General features: G+C 38.9%; 1 protein-coding gene across 1 annotated transcript in view; it reads left to right on the forward strand.

The window, feature by feature from the left end:
* Positions 1 to 21,866, forward strand: part of LOC124775897 (protein jim lovell-like) — a 44,963-nt gene that overhangs the window by 11,852 nt on the left and 11,245 nt on the right. Inside the window, 3 exon segments of the mRNA XM_047250731.1 lie at positions 1,504 to 1,695; positions 20,975 to 21,160; positions 21,248 to 21,320. Coding sequence (XP_047106687.1) covers positions 1,504 to 1,695; positions 20,975 to 21,160; positions 21,248 to 21,320 — 451 coding nt within the window.

The raw sequence follows: 21,866 nt of genomic DNA on the forward strand, positions 1-21,866 counted from the left end.
CCATGGAATAATGTGAATGTTTTTCAAATGTCTGCAAGTTGTGTAACTGAGGTGGAACATGGGGACCAGCCTGGTATTCACTTAGCAGGATGTGGAAAATCGCCTAAAAAGCACATCCAGGCTGGCTGGCATACCGGCCCTTGTTGTTAATCCACCAGGCGGATTCGGTCTGGGGCCGGCGCACCTACACGAGTCCAGGAAGCAACGCATTAGTGCTCGCAGCTACTCTGGCGGGTCACAAAGAACACAAACAATGGAAAGAGTAAAAATAACCACTCACTGTAAGATGGGATTTTAAGTGATATACAGGAACATAAACGAAATGAACATCTTTGAACATCTTATTGAGGTTTTAGCTAAAAACAAACAAACTAGCATTAGACTTACACATACACATGCAACTACACTGCCCCATTGTGGTGATCCCACAGCGGTGAGAGGTTGTGTAAAGTGTAATGGGTGGAGCAGATGAGAGAAATGAGGAAGGAAGAAGTTAGAAAGGGAGAAACATGCCTGAAGGAGAGAAGGGTAGCAAAGAAATTAGATAGGTGTGTTGCACCAGTGAGCTCACCCTCCTGCAGGCGATGGATGTCATCTGTAGTACACAATGCAATAGGAGACATGTTTTTGTAGGGGGATAGTGAGCAAGATAGAAGAGAAGTAGAGGGATATTGTGGAGGAAGTGTGAATGTAGATTAATAGATGTTGTGTAGCAGTCATTGAAGTTGAACATGTTGAGCTCAGAACCGTGCCCTGACATTGGACTGTCTACTTTGTTCTTGACCATAATTTGGCAGAGGCCATCGCTTCGAGAGGACAATGGGTTGGTGGTCATACGTACATAAAAATATGTGCAGAATTTGCAGTGAATATGTGCAGAAGTTGCAGTTAATTTGTTACATGATATGACTCCTCACAATTGGCCATGCCTATAATAGGGCAGGATATGTTTTTGATAGGACTGGCATTTGTGCAAGGGTCATGCCTTGCACCTGAGTCTGTCACATGTGTGTGACTCATGTGACAGATTGTGAGTTGACTGGCTTAAGGATAGAGGAGGATATTTCAAGGACTGAATAGAGAACAGAATGTAACTTTGAAAGAGGTGGGAAGGGTCTTGGGAAGGATCTTCCCATTCAAGGGCATTTTGATAGGTAGTAGGAGCTTTTATGGAGGATGTGGTTAAGTTTTCACAATCTGGGGTGGTGTTCTGTACAAGGGTACTGCTTTTTCGCAGCTGGCTGGTACATGTGGTTGGACTTTTCTTTGTGAATTAGTATTTACAAGGCTGACATTGGTGCCTGTAACGAAAGCAGGACAGAGTCACTATCTACATTTTATACCCCACCCATTCCATATTTTATTGAAAGTTTAAAATAATATTCCATCTATATTTTCATTTGATAATCAATCATGTCTTGGTTTTTAGACTTCTTTTTTGCAGCACTAGCTTTACTTGTTCTAAATAATTTTGATAAATAGTTTACATTTCATTTCTATCAGGCTCGGCCTCGAAGACGATCTGGAGACTTTGGTGCTCAAGATTTGACTAAAGGTACAACAGCATCACCACCATTAGAAACTGCAGAGAATTTGTCAATGAAAAAACCTGTGAACCACATGCTTAGTAACAATGTTAGTGCATCGGCTCTTCCAGTCCAACATGGTGCATCTATTCCTTCACCACATCAAGTGGTAAGTCATCGTTACTCATTTATAATTCAAAATCTTGTCATTTTTTATTATTTATAACTCTTGCATGAAAGATATATTGCCATGTAGAATTTTCAATATTCACAGGATCACACATCTTGCCTGACACACAGAAAGAAAAAATTGACTGGTCTGTAAACTATCCATTCAGTCCAGACGATGGTAGGGTGTAGGAAACCAAAGATTTAGTATAAGATCCAAACAAATGTCCCCTCAGATGAGACTATTAAAATCCTGAAACTTCCTGGCAGATTAAAACTGTGTGCCCGACCGAGACTCGAACTCGGGACCTTTGCCTTTCGCGGGCAAGTGCTCTACCATCTGAGCTACCGAAGCACGACTCACGCCCGGTACTCACAGCTTTACTTCTGCCAGTACCTCGTCTCCTACCTTCCAAACTTTACAGAAGCTCTCCTGCGAACCTTGCAGAACTAGCACTCCTGAAAGAAAGGATATTGCGGAGACATGGCTTAGCCACAGCCTGGGGGATGTTTCCAGAATGAGATTTTCACTCTGCAGCGGAGTGTGCGCTGATATGAAACTTCCTGGCAGATTAAAACTGTGTGCCCGACCGAGACTCGAACTCGGGACCTTTGCCTTTCGCGGGCAAGTGCTCTACCATCTGAGCTACCGAAGCACGACTCACGCCCGGTACTCACAGCTTTACTTCTGCCAGTACCTCGTCTCCTACCTTCCAAACTTTACAGAAGCTCTCCTGCGAACCTTGCAGAACTAGCACTCCTGAAAGAAAGGATATTGCGGAGACATGGCTTAGCCACAGCCTGGGGGATGTTTCCAGAATGAGATTTTCACTCTGCAGCGGAGTGTACGCTGATATGAAACTTCCTGGCAGATTAAAACTGTGTGCCCGACAGCCAAAGAAGACCAGAGCATTCTTGATCAGTAATGGAGCTCATGTATCACTAGGCACAGAAAGCTGGCCAAAACACAAAATCTACAGCAGTCAGATATTTGGGGTAAATCTAACTGTATTTTTAAAAGACAGGCTAATGAGAAATAGAGGCCATGTATTCACTGTAGCAGTTAAGAAACTAGAATCCACCAAAAGAGTACTAGAAGCTGCATGTGAAATTGTTTGGGCAAGACTCAGAATCAAGGGTGGGCAAAAACCAGAATAAGTAAGAAGAGTTATGTGTCTAGTAAACTACATACATGGGCGGTAGTGTCATATTGCAAGGAGGAACTCAAGATATTTAGTTCGGGCCAGGAGCACACAGAAAAAGTGTGACTCGATTTTAGAAGAATAATTTACCAAACACTCATGTACATATTAGAACAGTAAGTTCATGAAGACAGGGGTTTTCCACAGTAGACAGTCTCCATAAAGAAGCTGCTTAGGAAGCAGAGATTACTGCACAATAGGTGTAAAAGAAAGTGTAGACCAATAGATAAAGAGAGTCTTTATGAAATGTGATTAGTTGTCAAAAAGGCAATGTGTAAAGCCTTCAATGACTGTGCCAGAATCTTGTAAAAGACCTCTCACAAAATCCAAAGAAATTGTGATCATATATTAAAGTGTGAGTGGCACCAAAGCTACTGTCCAGATACTCGTTTATGGTATAGAAACTAAAACTAAGGGTAGAAAACCAAAAGGAGAAATGCTGAACTCCCATGTTCATAGGTTCCTCTGCAAATGAAGATACAGGAGGACTGTCAAAGCTTCAATTTTCACACCACTGCATAGCTTAATAATTACCTATTAGTGTCAGTGGTAGAGAGAAACAATAAAAACTGCTAAAATTGAACAAGGCATCAGGAATCCCTGTCATATTACATATGGAATTTGCAGTGGAGTTAACCCCACTTTTAACCATAATATAGTGCAAACAAAAGCCTTTGGCTGGTAGATGGAAAAATGAATTCATCACACCCATCTACAACCTTAAAATACCATCCACTGTCATCAATTTCCATCTGTTATAGTATTTTAGATCATATTCTGAGCTCAACCTAATGGTTTACCTTGAACATGATGACCTCTTCCATGCCAATTACTGTGGATTCCAAAAACATTCAAAATCCATTTCATCCTTTTCTCACATTACATCTTGAAAACTATCAGGTAGATGCAGAAATTCCAGAGCTCAAAGATCATGTGGCTCATTATCTTGCCAACACTTATTAAATGCACTATGATCACTTGGAAGTTTGTGACTGGACTGAGGATTTAGTGATATAGCACATAGCAAGTTATTTTGGATGGAGAGTCATCTCAAAAGATGTAGAAGTTATAATAAATAAACAAATACCATCTGGACCACAACTTTTTATTTACTGACTTTTGGTTTCAGTTTGAGGTGGGAACAAAAAAGCAGTAACAGTAATGATTTTACAGAAGTGCAATATTACGGCTACTTGTATTGTGGGCAGTAGGGATAAAAATGAATTATTATGAACTGACACATTCCTGGCAAAGCAAAGTGTAGTTTGTCAACAATTGAATAAAACTAATGTAAAACACATGCATGTGGTGGAGGGGAAAAAAATTGTTATAAATGTACTGAGAGCACATTTGTTCTTTTTTTACATATTTTAAAAAGTTAGTGCAAAATTACCATCCATTTGTGAACTTTTATCATTTTAATGAATAAGAATAGGAATAAACTGAGGATTCTTACTGTAAGTTAAAAAAGAGAAAGGAAAAGGAGTCTACTGTATTTACTCGAATCTAAGCCGCACTCGAATCTAAGCTGCACTTGAAAAATGAGACTCCAAATCAAGGAAAAAAAATTGTCCCAAATCTTAAGCCACACCTGAAATTTGAGACTCGAAATTCAAGGGGAGAGAAGAGTTTATGGCTGCACCTCCAAATCGAAACAAAGTTGGTCCATTGTAATATGAGACACAACTTAAGTCAAATGAATGACGATACAGCTACAGTAGTTTGGTTCGAGACGTAAGCTTAGCAGTTAAGCTTTACCAGGTAGCCATTGCTATGTGTCAGGCACTCTGTCCATATTTATACGGATACCCTTCCTTTTTCACGTGCTTCTTCTCGTTTGAATTCATTGCTTATTTTTCTTTGATCTGATAAGTGCCGTTCTCTTTGTTATAGGTGTTTACGTCATTCTAAGCTGAAAATGCCTTATTGTACTGTGTCATCCTTGTTTGTCGCATTCTGATGATGAGTGCTTACGACCTGTTGCCGCTCGCGGCATGGCTTGCTTAGTTGCTTTAGTGCGTGCTGCCGCCGCTTGTAATAAAAAAAAAGAGGACTTGTCTCATTAGCGAAACAATGGCAAGAGACTGCTATTTGCTGTTACTTACACTACTGCTTTCTTTGATAATGATCAACAAGAACCAAATAATAGACTGCGTGTGATAGAAAATGTTCTGAACAAGAATTCAGCGAAAATTTTTCTCCGTTTGAAAATCTTTGCAGGCGCCTCTTTAGTACATTACATTCTGCAAAGAAATTAGTCATCTTAGATTCAAAAATCTAGTTAGTTGCCATGCTTCATTTCTAACTATCACTATTTAGCATAACAATAATATGAATATAAACATGACATGATATGTATATTCTTCTGCGTTTGCTGTTGTCTCACTCTAGTTTTGTAGTTTATTAGGCAGACAGGATTTAAATGAGATAGCAGCAAACACGAAACAATACATGGCAAAATGTTTATATTCGTATTATTCTTACGGTGAAGAGAATACTGCATGTGATTCATAATTCATAAAAGTTCCTGTTAGCAACCATCTCTTCTCACAGGTAGGAAAAAATTCAGAACATAGAGTTGGCCATATTGTCAAACGTCCCAGACAGTCTTGCCAGTGGATTTTCGTAGTGCATTGAAATGCTGCTACATTCGAAGATGAACAATACGGACTTTGTATTTACTTCGTTGGATAATGTATGAAAATGCAGTGGTCGAAACTCGGGGAGGAGAAAAAACTTCGTCTTCCACCTTTTTTTAAATTTATTTACTGACGCAGAGGTTTTGGTGCCAGTATTTATCTTTGTGCCCGCAAAGCATGCCTGTGTAGCGCTACATATATTCAACGGCAGAAGTTAGTTATGGTGGCACCTACCAACATTTATCAGAATTTCCGCTCGCTTTGCACTCGATTCTAAGCCGCAGGCGGTTTTTTGCATTACAAAATGGCTCTGAGCACTATGGGACTTAACATCCGTGGTCATCAGTCCCCTAGAACTTAGAACTACTTAAACCTAACTAACCTAAGGACATCACACACATCCATGCCCGAGGCAGGATTCGAACCTGCGACCGTAGCAGTCGCGTGGTTCCGGACTGAGCGCCTAGAACTGCTAGACCACTGCGGCCGGCTGCATTACAAAAACCGGAAACCAGAAAAAAAGTGCAGCTTAGATTCGAGTAAATACGGTAGTTACAAAATAACCATAACTGTGTAAACATAGTACATTTCAGCATGAGTGATGCATTGCACAATAATAGATTTAAAAAAAAAATATTATAAACATACTGACAGCACACTGCATGCTTTATATTTTCATTCTTGTGTACATATTTTAAAAAGCCAGTGCAAAATTACTGAGCATATCTGAGACTTTAAGAATTTGCTTTCATTTTAATGAATAAGAATAGAAATATGTTGAGGACTCTTACTGTAAGTTAAAATTGAAGAAGAAAAAGGAATCTAGTTATAAAATAACCATAACCATAGCATTTAGAAGTAACTTCAGCAGTGCCTCCATATGTGTTGGAGCCCTTGTTAATGCAGGGTATTAATGGCCTTGTCAATATTAATAGTAACCTCAAGAGTTTTGTGGATGATGTAGCTGTTTATAATGAAAGATTATCGAAAAACAGCTCCACATATGCAGTCAGATTTTAATATGTTTCATAATTTTGCTAAGATTGTTAACATGGTTTAAATGCTAAGAAATGTAAAATTGTGTACTTCACAAAACACACACACATGCCATCCTATGATGAATGAGTCAAAATTGGCATGAACTAATACAAGTACCTGAGTGTAACAGTCTTGGGATGATATGATCACTTAGGATCAATCGTAGACAAAGGAGGAGACAGATATGGTTCGTTGATAGGGTAATTGAAAAATTTAATGAGTTTGCAAAGGAGGATGCTTGCTTTTGTAAAGGTGTGCTACGAAATTAATGGGTACTTCCTCTGGCTTATTTGACTAATTGATATATGTTACTGACACTCCCCAGAGCCTTTAAGTATGAATCCAAATGAAGTACAGTTTGTACAGTTACTTACATGATATGAAGAGTAGCCAGACATAAACCACATACTTACTGAGAACCAAACCATAGACTGACAGATACACACTTTCCCTGTGTCAACACAATGATAAAATTAAGTAGTTCAGACTGGCTCAAGCCAGCTTGTATGCAGGATTCTGGTATTTGTGGCCCCATCAGAGGACGCTCTTGCTGATAAGTTTCATCTGGATAGTGGCACTGTGGTAGTCAACAGTGATATAGTGTCAGCTAATCAGTTTTCATAGTGATGTCTAGTGGCATCACTATACTTAACAAAACTCATGGTTGGCTCGTCCTTGGTTATTGCTTGCATGTGTGGGACCCAGACAAAATGAGATTAAAAGACGGTATTAAATGTACACAATGAAGGGCAGCCTGAATGATGGCAGGTTCATTTGACCCGCAGGAGACCAATATGGAAAAAACTTAACTGTTAAGTGCTTGACACATGCAGAGGAATTTAAGTAGATGCTCTATTATCATTTGGAAATAACACAGTTCACAGTCTGATCCTATTGTCACAGTGAACATAATTGAAGCTTTACAACCTCTGCAATAATAATTAAACATTCACTTCCCAATTAATCATTTAAACAGTCAATAAATCATTGAACAAAGTCCTGTTATTTGATGAAACAAGATACATTTTCTGATTTGTAACTTGAACTGATTCATCTGTGATATGTTTCACAGTATTGGTGAACGTAGATTATGTACGTTTCATAGCTCTCTGCAGACTGACTAAAATGGCTTCGAACAAGCATCCTTTATACTTTTTAAATAACTGAAACTGAATTTGTCTATTATTGTTTTCTGAATTTTCATAAATTACCATTATAGATTAACATTTCTGAGTAACCGAATAGTGAATGGATATTCATTTGAAAATTAACTTTCAGGTACATTAGCAGTTCCAATTGAATTACACTGGTTAGTTTGCCAAAATATGGGATTCTATTTCAGTAACAATATTTTAACTACATAATTTAGTTACTCTGAAACTAAGAGAGTGCAGGTGTTGCTAATATACTTTCATGATTAGCTGTAGAGATATTTCAGTTATTTATGTAGCTTTTTCATTTATGTAATCAGGAAGTTAGTAACAAACCATTTATTTACGTATAAGCAATGATAGCAAAATCTGAAATTACTGATATTTTGTAATAAACATAGTTTTTTGGCAAACTAACTAGTTCATTATACTCATGATGACCAAAGAAATGTAACAGAGAATAAAATTAAGTTGGATAAGCCCTGGGTCAGTATTTGCCAGATGGGAGGAAACATAAAAATTGGAAGGAATATTCTTTCTTTTTTTCATTGCCACCCGCATTGTGCTTTGTAGACATGTACTATTAAATAGCTAACTATATAATCCAATATCTGGACAATTAGCTACAAAATGTTTACAAAAAATTTTACTCATTCAAATTCAAAATCAGTTTGGTTATCAAAACTGACCATTATGCACAATCCAAAGATACACAAACTGTCCCAAAACACATTCAAATACTGTGTCATACACCATACAAGAGAAACCATATTTAATTATCAAAAGTTCTTTTTAAATTCAAATGATTTTTGTTTTAGTGGCTCTGAAAGTCAGAAATTAATAGCAAAAGAAAACAAATTGGGAAGTCTACACACTCTTCATTATTCACAATAGGAAGAACTTCCCATCTTCCAGTCACTTCACTACTTATTGGTCACCAATACACTTTTCGTTATTGTACTTAGCTGAAGATTGGTCCATGCCTCCTTCAGCTCCAAATGATTGTCCCATGTCCTCTAATTTGACCAATGCCCTTGGAGGTGGTTATTCTCCATTATTGTATGTGGAAAGGAAAACAAAACATCCCACTCTAGTACACAAATAATTATGATAACTGAATCTATAACAAAATGTTTCATTTTTAAAGACACATCCATCATGTAACATTACATATATACTTAAGTATTAATTTTTCATGTTGACATAACAGGTCACCTTTCACAATGTATAGAGAATGGAATCTGTTTCATCTCCTCCTATACCTTAACTCAAATCACTTACTCACTTCACTGCACTCAAAAGTCCAATTTACAAAATATTTCATGTACCCCAATTTCTATTTCATTAATGTCAAATCCAGTCAGCATGTATGAATTAATGTTTACTCATTGCAGTGAGCTACTCAATTAATGGAACTTTTGTCCTTTACTGATCATTATCCTTATTGGAAACACAAATAGCAATTACTAATGGCAAGAAAATTGAATATGCAGCAAAACATGATTAGTGCTACATCAAAATATTACTCTTGTATTCAATTTTATACAAGAGTATATACAAAATATGTTGCCTCACTCATAAAAGACATTCCATTGCACAAAAGCCATATGCATCTGTACACAATTCACGTGTTATACTTACTTATGCCTGTTATTTCTCTCATTTACTGCTCAGTATCAGCAGTACTGATTTGCTTTCACTCTTATTTCTTGTAAAAACCCTGTTAGATGTGTTATCAACAATTATTCTACTGCAAAGTCAGGCTCCCTACTCATTCATTCCTTACCTAATACATTTCTGCTTGTTACTTCATTTCTACTGCATTTATTATAGATGCATCATTATACCTTATATCCTTGCATGATTATTACCTCATTACTCCATTATCTAAGAAATAAGCACCTGCTTTGCTCATCACATACAAAAAATGAACCTACAGAGCTACACTCCGCAATAACAAATCCTAGTGTTGTATACAAAATTTACGCACATTACATACCAGACAAAATATCAGTTGCTGAAATCATCACTTCACTGGATTCCATCATATTACTTTAAAGTGAGGCTTAAGAGTTACACATATACAGGTCTTGCATTTTAATTCCATATACATTACTGAAGGCAGCTATTTCTTAACTGTATTCTTTTACTAATGCCAGAAGGGCTATACTATTGACACAGTTTAATGCATATGAGCAAACCTCTCCATAACCGATTGCACTGAGTACAAAACTTTTTGTACGTACTTTTTATAGTACTAAACCAAATACTCAAAATGTTATTTCTTTCTTTCTTTACTTCTGCCACTGCACAAATTCCTACTGGTTCAACACATTAGCTGATTAACTTTTGATTTTATATATGATTTTCAGATTTTTTCATGTTTCTCACATATCCTGATTCACCTCTCATTTTCCATTCATGTTACCTTTTTGCTGAACAAAATTTATTACTATTGACACAAAATTCTCCTTGCTATTACTATGCACTGAAAAAAAAAAACTTCATAAAATTTAGCAAAATTTTCCTGTACTGTATATGCTTCACATTATTTCATTCTATTCTAGCTCTTATTGGTATACAAAAATCCAATCCCAAAATAGTGAACATTTATATACATTTAAGCTAAGCAGTGTAGAAGGTAATTACTGTTCACTTATAATCTACAGACAGAATAGTAGAAGAGGATTGAGTGGTCTATGAAAGGAAGAATAAAATCACCCAGCATGGGGAAGCATTACCACTACATAATGAATTCAATACAGAGCACTAAACATCCTAAAGGGTACTAGGGAAGTTTTGAAATACAGCTTTATCTATTTAGTTTTTTCAAAGTAACTTCTTGCCCATTAAATAAACCTCTCCATGCTCTGAAACCAATCAATAAACCAGTTCTCCCAAGTTTCTGTAGGGAGTAAGGCACACTCATTGTCCCAAGCTTTCAGGAGGCCCTCATCACTTCAAAACTGCACTCCTTTCAGCTTCATTTTCACATGTGGAAAAGTGAAAAGTCACAAGGAGAAAGTTTGGACTGTAAGGAGTTTGCTCAAGAAGCTTCAGTCCTATACCTCACAAATATTTTGTGCATGCTTTGGCACAGTGAGCTTGAATGATGGGGGAACCAAGTGTCCATTCTTGACATTGGTTGCAAGTTTTCGAAAGATTGGATGACTTTGGGCAAACACTGCTCTGTGTACTACTTAGCTGTGATGGTCCCCAGTTTCATTCCATTTGAAAAAAAAAGAAAAGAAAAAAAACAGCTATCATTTTCTTCTTTACTGATAGGGATTTTCCTACAGGCGTGTCGTTGTCTTCAAAGACCCAGACTTTGTTCTGAGTCTTAGTCGGCATGTCATAATAGTACAGCCAAGTCTTGTTCCCTGTCATGATGCTATTCACATACTGAGATTCTCCCTTCGAAGACTTCTTTAACATCTCCTGGCACCAAGCCACACATTGTGTCAGTCTATGCAGCACCCAGAGATGACAAAGTTTATTTACTCACAAGTGATCATGCAGAATTGAACAAATTGCTGCTGCATTTAGCCCTAAGGCATCCTCTATCTGCTTGTAGGTCACTCACCTGTCTTTGTTTAGCATTTTCCTCATAGCATCAATGTTTTCCTTCTTATCTGATGATTGGTGCCTTCCCATCCTCTCAGTGTCCTCTAGAGTGGTATTTCCTCTTTGTAATTTTCTGCACCACCTGAATATAGTTGTACGATGTGGACACTCATCAACGAGTGCAAGTCATTTCTTCAAACCACTGGTCTAAGTTTAAATTAGGAGCAAAGTTGTACCACAAAACTGTCTGAATCTCACTTCATGACCATGATGCCATTGCAAGCACCCCAAACTAACCCTGCTAGTGAACGACTGTGCTCACAGACTTGTCACATATCCTAAAATGCAAGTATGAAGTATTCTCAGAACACAGCAACAATCAGACTCCTGCAACTTACTGTTGCATAGTGTTGCAAAGCTTTCCAAGTACCTTTGTACTTGCTTATTGTCATTTACTTTTCCATATAATTTAATGTTATTGGTTGAAAGCCAAAGTTCATCTTTCACAACATTTTTCAGATCAGCACAAAACAAAACAGAATTTCTGTACATTCTACCTCAGTTGATATGATTGTGTTGACCATTTTGCATCCCGTAATCACAAAAATAGTGAGCATTGGCAGCACACTAAAAATTACTGTCTATGCATTTATATTGGATACTACCTTTTGCAAATTGTTTACTTTACTGTCAATTATTAAAACTGACTCCACTATCACATCTTATGCCACCTTTTCCTTTTTGTTTGTACACTTTCCACTTCCTAGAGACTCTTCTCCAAGAGATCCATGGAAAACGATAAATGTACTGTATTGTACTGTACTATCACTTATATTACTATTGTCATTACATGAGTTATCCAAAAATAAGTCACATTTTTATTTATTCCTACTTCTCTCTTATGTAAGTTATAAATTTCATCAACTTTTCCTTCCACCAATTCGGATAAACTCTTTTGCATAAAACTACCAATTTTCTCCACATTGAATCAGTAAATAGTCTATCTCCAACATTTATGCACACTTTGCACAGAAAAGTGTTACTGTATAATTCATTAAAATTTTTTTCTGAGTACTTTTGATAACCAGATTATGAATATAATTTGATTTTGTACTCAAGGTAAATTTGGAAACTTCATTCACATTTTTATTTACTTCTTTCAACTTAATGAAAAGCATGTCCTCTTCCTCTGATAAGCCATCAACTTTCCCAAGAGAATCATTCACATCTTTATCTGCATCATTCTAAACCTCTTCCTGATCAAAACCGTCATTTACACTACATGTACTAATTACACTATGCGATGAAAAGTATCCGGACACCTCGCTGAATATGACTTACAAGCTAATGGCGCCCTCCATCGGTAATACTGGAATTCAATATGGTGTTGATTCACCCTTAGCCTTGATGACAAGTTTCCACTCTGACAGGCATATGTTCAATCAGGTACTAGAAGATTTCTTGGGGAATGGCAGCTCGTTCTTCACAGAGTGCTGCACTGAGGAGAGGTATCAATGTTGGTCAGTGAGGCCTGGCATGAAGTCAGCATTCCAAAACATCCCAAAGGTGTTCCATAGGATTCAGGTCAGGACTCTGTGCAGGCCAGTCCATTACAGTAATGTTATTGTCATGTAACCATTGCACCATAGGCCTTGCATTATGAACAGATCTTCGATCGTGTTGAAAAACAACAAGGGGTGCAAGCTCCCTCCATGAAAGACATGTCCACACCATAACACTACCATCTCTGAATTTTATTGTTGGCACTACACGCACTGGCAAATGACGCTCACCGGTCATTCACCATACCCACACCCTGCCATCAGATTGCCACATTTCGTACCATGATTTCTCACTCTACACAACATTTTTCCACTGTTCAATTGTCCAATGTTTATGCTCCTTACACCAAGCAAGGCGTAGTTTGGCAGTTACCGGTGTCATGTGTGGCTTATGAGCAGCTGCTCAACCATGAAATCCAAGTTTCCTCACCTCCCACCTAACTGCCATAGTACTTGCAGTGGATCCTGATGCAGTTTGGAATTCCTGTGTGGTGGTTCAGAGTGATGTCTACCTATTACACGTTACAACCCTCTTAACTGTTGGCAATCTCTGTAAGTCAACAGACGAGGTCGGCCTATACACTTTTTTGCTGTATGTGCTCCTTCACATTTTCACTTCACTATCACATTGGAAACAGTGAACCTAGGGATTTTTGGGAGAATAGAAATCTCACATACAGACATATGGCACAAGTGAGACCCAATCACCTGACCACATTCAAAGTCCATGAGTTCTGTGGAGCACCCCATTCTGTTCTCTCATGATGTCTAAGGACTACTGAGGTCGCTGATATGGAGTACCTGGCAGTAGGTAGCGCAGCATAATGCACCTAATATGAAAAACATTTGTTTTTGGGGATGTCCAGATACTTTTTACCACATAGTGTACATCTTCACCTACCATAGAGATACATTCTGTTTCAATCTTAATAACCTCAGGTTGAGTTATCTGAAATTTATTGACATTACTGTCCACTACTGAAGTTCTACATTCCTATTCAAACTGACACTCATCCACATGTCGTATACACTGGCAAGAACATCACTCACTGGTTGCATGCACTCTGCTTTATTGTCACTCAAGATTTCAACAGTCACATTAACACCTGCCTGTTAATCAGAACTGCTCACACTAGTTCACATTTATTCAGTTTCATTTACACCTTCCTCATTTAACTCCTCTGTCTCAACTAAGAGCTCCTCCTTTTCACTATTTCCAATCATCAGTGACTCATCCACTATTTGCACATATTCTGTTCCACTATCCTTATCTGTATAAGTATATACACCTAAATTCTCTGTAACAACCTCCACCTTCTCACTATCAGCAGTATGGATTTGCTGTACTTCAAATACCAATTTTGACCACTAAGAAAGATATTTGATTTGCTTTGCTTTCTTCAGTTGTGTGTATTTTTTCTTGGCATTCTTTCCTGTAATCTTCTATACACTGAAGAGTTGAAACACTTCCTGCTTCACTAATTGGGTCTGTTATTGTGCCTAATTCCTTTTGTATTACAGAATTTACAGTATTAGAAACACTTTTTCTCAGAACATAACATGATCTACATTCTTCACCTACCTTGTTACTGCTATTTACATTAACGTTCTCCATAATTACAGTACAATTATTTACAAATGGGTCTATCCTATGTCTTGCTGAAGTGCGAGCCCCAACTGGAGCAAATCCTAGATTAAATTATCTGATCCAAAGTTACCATCATTTCCCACATTTATGTCTCTACGTCTTCTCCTGCACCTTATATTTTCCTTGGGACCATTGTCCACCCAATTATTCCTAGGACCACCATTAGTCATTCCTGAATCTGCTCTATTTATTCTATTCACATGGTGGTCTCTATTTGAGTGGTTCCCATCTTCAAAGTTTCTCCCATTATCTTCACCTGTGGACCTCTTTTCTACTTTTCCCACATAGTTCAAAAAATTATTAATGTTAGTTCTAGGGAAAAGCAACACTCTAATTGTCTATAGAAGTTTGTTTTCTAATCCCATAATCACTGACTCACTCCCCTCTTCTTTATCTAAATACTTTAATTTGTTAATCCAAAATTGACTTAAACCTTTAACAATCTCTCTCCTAGGATGATATCGAACACCACCCCAGAACTGACTAATTCTCTGCTGCTCATCCTTAGAGCAATATTCATTCAAAAACTATTTTTGGAACTCTTCCCATGAACAACAAGATTCTGCAACTTCAGATGCTCAACCACAAGAATCAGTTTTCAAAACTCGTTATACAGTAGACATTTTCTCCTTATCATCCCAACTTTCAAGTAGATCATTAAACTCTTTAATAAAGTTAAGGGGCAGCACATCACCAGATGGTTCTAAACTATTAAATTTCTTACAACTAGCAAAAGGAACTCCACTAGACACAGTACAAAAACCATACTTAATACTTTGCACCTTACTGACTTTCTTTTCAATTTCAACAAGCTTAGGCTTTCCACTAACAGCTGTACATCTATTTTCTATTTCTGTTTCAAATCTGCCCTCCATATCTGTTTTAAGCTGATCAGTTTGACTTTAAAGGTCATCTCTATTGTTATGACAGATTTCAGTTTGCTATTTGTTACTTTTACACAAATTTTCAACAGATACCATTTTCTTTCCTCATACTTCTGAATTATATTTTTGTTATCAGCACAAGCATTGTTAACATTGATGTGATTCTGGAGTTTCTCTCGGCATATTTGATAATCAAAATATCCATGGGTGTACTGCTGGTCTACAGTGTCCAACGAGCACAATATTTCGGCAACCATACATGTTGCCATCATCAGGTGAACTGACGGACTGAGCTCCTGTGAATGTGCCGGCACGGAGATCCGTACGCTATGGCTGCTCAGAGGGAACTGGCTTTGGTCGCGGCGGTGGCCGATTTAAATACCCTCTGCCCGCGGCGCGCTCCCTCCGCTGTCCGCGCCCTGCACCATGGTCGCGCGGTGGAACAGATTGCGACGGCGTCTGAGATGATGTCGGTGTGATGGCTCTGTCCGCCGTGGTCATCACAACTATACGTTTGCTCGATTTACTCTTGATTAACCCTCGCTGGTTCCCAAGCCTTGCTAAGATTATAGCCACAGTCACGGTTTATGAGGTCGTCATTGGTGCGATATTCGATGGCCTCTCTAACAACGCTGTCCCAGTATCTCGATGTCTGTACCAGAATCCTCGTGCGATCGTACTTCATAGCGTGATTTTCCGACAAACAATGTTCAGCGACCGCCGACTTGCTCAGATACATCAGTCGAGTGTGCCTCTGGTGTTCACGGCATTGATTCTCGATGGTACGCATCGTCTGACCAATATACGACTTGCCACATTGACACGGAATCTGGTACACGCCGGCCTTCCTCAAACCAAGGTCATCTTTGGCGCTTCCCACCAGTGCACGAGTTTTATTGGGAGGACAAAACACAGTTCCTACCCAGTGTTTCTTCAAAATGCGGGCGATTTTCCCCGAGAGTGCGCCTGTATATGGAATAAACGCAGTGCCTACCTCCTCCCTCGTGATTTCATCCATCTCCACAGGTTGTGCTGTAGTGGTTGGGCAGAGAGCACGTTGAATCTGCCACTCTGAGTACCCATTTTTTCGAAATACAGTTCTCAGATGTTCCAATTCCTGGGGTAGACTCTCTGTGTCAGAGATAGTGCACGCCCTATGTACTAGAGTTTTAAGTTCCCCATTCCTCTGTGAAGGGTGGTGGCCGCTGTCTGCGTGCAAATACAGATCAGTGTGCATTGTCTTCCGATGCACCCCATGACCTAGGGTGCCGTCAGCCCTTCTCTTGACCAAGACGTCAAGGAAAGGTAATTTACCCTCCATTTCAGTCTCCATAGTGAATTTTATGTTGGGTTGTATGGAGTTTAGATGTGTAAGGAAGTCAAGGAGTTTATCCATACCATGTGGCCAGATGACGAACGTGTCGTCCACGTAACGGAAAAAGCAAGTAGGTTTACATTCGGATGACGACAGGGCTTCCTCCTCAAAGTTCTCCATGTACAAATTCGCTACCACTGGTGAGAGTGGGCTACCCATGGCGACTCCCTCCGTTTGTTCATAGTATTCTCCATTAAAAAGAAAATACATGGAAGTCAAGACATGCCTAAAAAGTTCTGTGGTCTTCTCGTCAAACTTTTGACTAATCAATTCTAGTGACTCTCGCAGGGGTACCCTCGTAAACAAGGAAACGACATCAAAACTCACCATCATATCTGACTCATCCAACCTGAAGCTATCAAATTGTCAGTGCTGTTGAACAAGTTGCAGCTCGACTTCTGCCTGAATCAGCTGAGGAAATACGTCGTGAAACTTGTCATGCGTTGATCAAATCCAAGCCAATGAAGTCAAATATCACCAGTAAAGAGAGGGCGGCCATTCGTGATCTTAGGGAGGGCTCTGAAATTGTTATCTTACCGGCTGACAAAGACAATGCTACAGTTGTTGTCTCCCATAAGGACTACACTGATAAGATGCAGAGCCTGTTAAATGACGATTCCTACTGGAAGATCAGCATTGACCTTACAAAGAAGGTGGAGAACAAGACGAGGTTGCTTCTCAAGGACGCAGATTTGCCGGAGGGTGACGCTAAGAAATTGTTACCCCAAGGTTCGGTACCGCCTAGGCTATATGGACTCCCGAAGGTTCACAAAGAGGGGGTACCACTACGCCCCATTGTCAGCAACATCAGGGCACCTACATATTTGTTGACCAAATACCTGATGGGAATATTAAGTCCTTATGTGGGTAAATGCCCTCATCACATCCGTAATTCCGTGGATTTTGTTAAACGCCTTGATAGCTTCAGGTTGGATGAGTCAGATATGATGGTGAGTTTTGACGTCGCTTCCTTGTTTACAAGGGTACCCCTGCGAGAGTCACTAGAATTGATTAGTCGAAAGTTTGATGAGAAGACCACAGAACTTTTTAGGCATGACTTGACTTCCATGTATTTTCTTTTTAATGGAGAATACTATGAACAAACGGAGGGAGTCGCCATGGGTAGCCCACTCTCACCGGTGGTAGCGAATTTGTACATGGAGAACTTTGAGGAGGAAGCCCTGTCGTCATCCGAATGTAAACCTACTTGCTTTTTCCGTTACGTGGACGACACGTTCGTCATCTGGCCACATGGTATGGATAAACTCCTTGACTTCCTTACACATCTAAACTCCATACACCCCAACATAAAATTCACTATGGAGACTGAAATGGAGGGTAAATTACCTTTCCTTGACATCTTGGTCAAGAGAAGGGCTGAGGGCACCCTAGGTCATGGGGTGTATCGGAAGACAATGCACACTGATCTGTATTTGCACGCAGACAGCTGCCACCACCCTTCACAGAGGAATGGGGAACTTAAAACTCTAGTACATAGGGCATGCACTATCTCTGACACAGAGAGTCTACCCCAGGAATTGGAACATCTGAGAACTGTATTTCGAAAAAATGGGTACTCAGAGTGGCAGATTCAACGTGCTCTCCGCCCAACCACTACAGCACAACCTGTGGAGATGGATGAAATCACGAGGGAGGAGGTAGGCACTGTGTTTATTCCATATACAGGCGCACTCTCGGGGAAAATCGCTCGCATTTTGAAGAAACACCGGGTAGGAACTGAGCTTTGTCCTCCCAATAAAACTCGTGCACTGGTGGGAAGCGCCAAAGATGACCTTGGTTTGAGGAAAGCCGGCGTGTACCAGATTTCATGTCAATGTGGCAAGTCGCATATTGGTCAGACGATGCGTACCGTCGAGGATCGATGCCGTGAACACCAGAGGCACACTCGACTGATGTATCCGAGAAAGTCGGCGGTCGCTGAACATTGTTTGTCGGAAAATCACGCTATGGAGTATGAACGCACGAGGATCTGGTACAGACGTCGAGATACTGGGACAGCGTTGTTAGAGAGGCCATCGAAATTCGCACCAATGACGACCTCATAATCCGTGACTGTGGCTATAATCTTAGCAAGGCTTGGGAAGCAGCGATTGGGTTAATCAAGAGTAAATCAAGCAAACGTATAGTTGTGCCGACCACGGCGGACAGAGCCATCACACCGACGTCATCTCAAATGCCGTCGCAATCTGTTCCACCGCCCGACCGTGGTGCAGGGCGTGGACGGCGTGCGCCGTGGGCGGAGGGTATTTAAATCGGCTGTCGCTGCGACCAAATCCAGTTCCCTCTGAGCAGCCATAGCGTACGGATCTCCGTGCCGGCACATTCACAGGAGCTCAGTCCGTCAGTTCACCTGATGATGGCGACATGTATGATCGCTGAAATATTGTGCCCGTTGGACACTGTAGACCGGCAGTACACCCGTGGATATTTTGATTATCGTTAACATTATTCAGTTTAGCTTCTATGTCTTGTGCTACTTCATTTAATTTATTTTCAAAGTCAATTTTTACAGTTTTAGTTTTCCTATCCAAATTCATAAGATTAGTTTAATCACGTTAACGTTTTTCTTAGTGTCTTCCATTTCAATCTGTTACTTACTAATTTCTTTTTAAAATTATTTTTTAATGTCACCACTACTTGTATCTATTTTTGAATTTACTAATAGCACTTTTAGCTCAGTTCATTTTTGAATTTAGCTCTCTCATTAACTTCAACATTTTGGAATGAAAATTCCCATTTACTGGCTCTTTACTGCACTCACTACTCCCCTCATGCAATTTTTGTTCGACATTAACTTGTTCAGCCAATACAGAACTGTTCACTTCCTCATTCACACTACAGTGAGCAGTGAGTGGAGATCTGTCATCCAGTTTGTCACACAAAGATAAGCCTAGCCTGGATTTATGTCCATTATTGTCTTCAGGTTCAGTTTTTAATTATTACTTTATGTCTACCCACCAAGTGAAATTGCTCCATTCTCTCCATCAGAACACTATTTTTCTCATGTCCATTCACAATATTCACTCCGTGTCCATCAACACCTAAAACACTGTCGAATAACTCACTGTCACATATTTTAATGAATACTTACAATGTCAATTTACCCCGATGATGAGTGATTTGAAATCAGCTGAACTCGCGCTGTTGTCATAAACTTGTGTGTTGATTGGCTGCTGTACAGTATGAAGTCAACATTGATGATGTCAGGCAGTTCTGCATTTTTAATTGGTCAAATCAATCTCACAGTGGCACCCACTTCTAGTTGATTTAGGTGGGGTGCATAGACACACATAACAGCATAGGGATATAAGTAGCTTTGAAGCTACCTCTCTTTTTCTAGTATAAGTACACACTCTCAGGCACAACCACGACATCCAACATACCCACCTACAGCTGTTGATCGGTATGTTTGGTTGTTTGCATGATAATATCTGCTTACACTAGAAGAAGAGCTCCCTCATGTCCTTGCCTAACTTTTCTTCCCTCCTCATCTCTTCTATCTGTTCTCTACCACTCCAGTTAATCTTCACTCAAGATTACTCTTTTTCTCTGGAAGATTATTAAAATCTGATTCACGCAGTCCTTTCAGAAACATCTGAAACCTATGACAAGGTGTTATTATTCAGTTATTATTCAACCAATGTTCCTCCCTTTCTCAACATAATGAGTGAATGTAGGCAGATAAATTTACAAGGATTTAGTTTTCATTGTGGTTTCTTTAACTCATTTGAACAAATTATACTATGTCAAATGATTAGATGGTGGTATACTTGAGAATTACAGACTTTCTATCCTATTTGTCAGTTTTTGTCCATAAAGTAATGTTATTATTACTCTCAAGTTAATACATCCACCACACTGTATCTAAATATATTTTGATTTATGGTACACTAGTTATAAATTGTAAGCATTCTGATTGAACTGTCTAGTTATTTTAGCCTTTTTATGTATGATAGAAATTACTTTATCTTGCTTGCTAACTCAAAGCACCTAAAATTGAAAGATATTTCTATTCTTCATTATGTGCATGTTTCTGCATCTCTCCAACATCATAGAAATATATTATGCAGTTTTCCATAAATGTCTCCCATCAGCAAAATGATAAATTTTCTTTTTGTGAAATATATAACTGTCTCAGTTCTGAAGTAACACTACTTAAGCAGAATCTTACAGAAAGTTTTATTTGTTTTTTGCAGCATCCACCTCCTCTCAAACTGGAAAGTGAAGAGACTCAAAACCTTGAATGCAGCCGTTTAGAGATACACACTCCGGAGAGAGATCGTGAAAGAGAGAGAGAAAGAGACAGGGAAAGGGATCGGGATAGACTTGACTTCTGTAACAGCACTGAATCTGTCAATCTTCCACCACCACCACCACCGCCAGTAAGTAGATTATTAAACTTGCCTGGAAACACTAATATTTTCTTTCCTTATTTTTATTGATATTTGAATTTACATGTTCTGTTTCAGGATGCATCACTAGATAATTCTAGTTTCCCACCACTCTCATCTGTTTCTGCACTGTCTTTAACTCCACCACACAGTAAGTGCATATTATTCTTTTCAAGCTGCAATAAATATATTAGTTCTAGTGGCAGACTGTTACAAATTTTCTCATTTTGAAATTAAATCCTATTGTAAAGTGTCATCTTTCACAAAACTTTGTAATGAAATTATATGCAGCTCTCTCTGAAATATCTGCTCTGAAAATTCAATTGTGCCCTTGATAAGAAGAATTAAAATAAACATTTCATGATTTTATCAGTCCAGAAGCAAAGTCAGAGAACAAATTTCCTGATAATAAGTATTTCATTTGTCAAGTAAGTTAAAAACAACCTAACTTCTCATCAAAAATAACAAAGCATGATGTAAACTCTCAAAATGTATGTCTCTTTACCAGTTGAGGTGGTAATCAGTAATGAAAATGTCTATGCAACAAATATCCTAATTTTAAAACTAATACCTAAAAATTCATCTAAAGTTTCCAAAGCATGTTTAAATTGTTTTAACTGCCACACAAACAATAAACAGATTTGTTTTGAATTTTTTGGCACATTAATTTCAAACACAGTTCAGTTGTTCCATTCTT

The sequence above is a fragment of the Schistocerca piceifrons genome, chromosome 2 (genome assembly GCF_021461385.2).
Source record: "Schistocerca piceifrons isolate TAMUIC-IGC-003096 chromosome 2, iqSchPice1.1, whole genome shotgun sequence".
Classification (NCBI taxonomy): Eukaryota; Metazoa; Arthropoda; class Insecta; order Orthoptera; family Acrididae; genus Schistocerca; species Schistocerca piceifrons.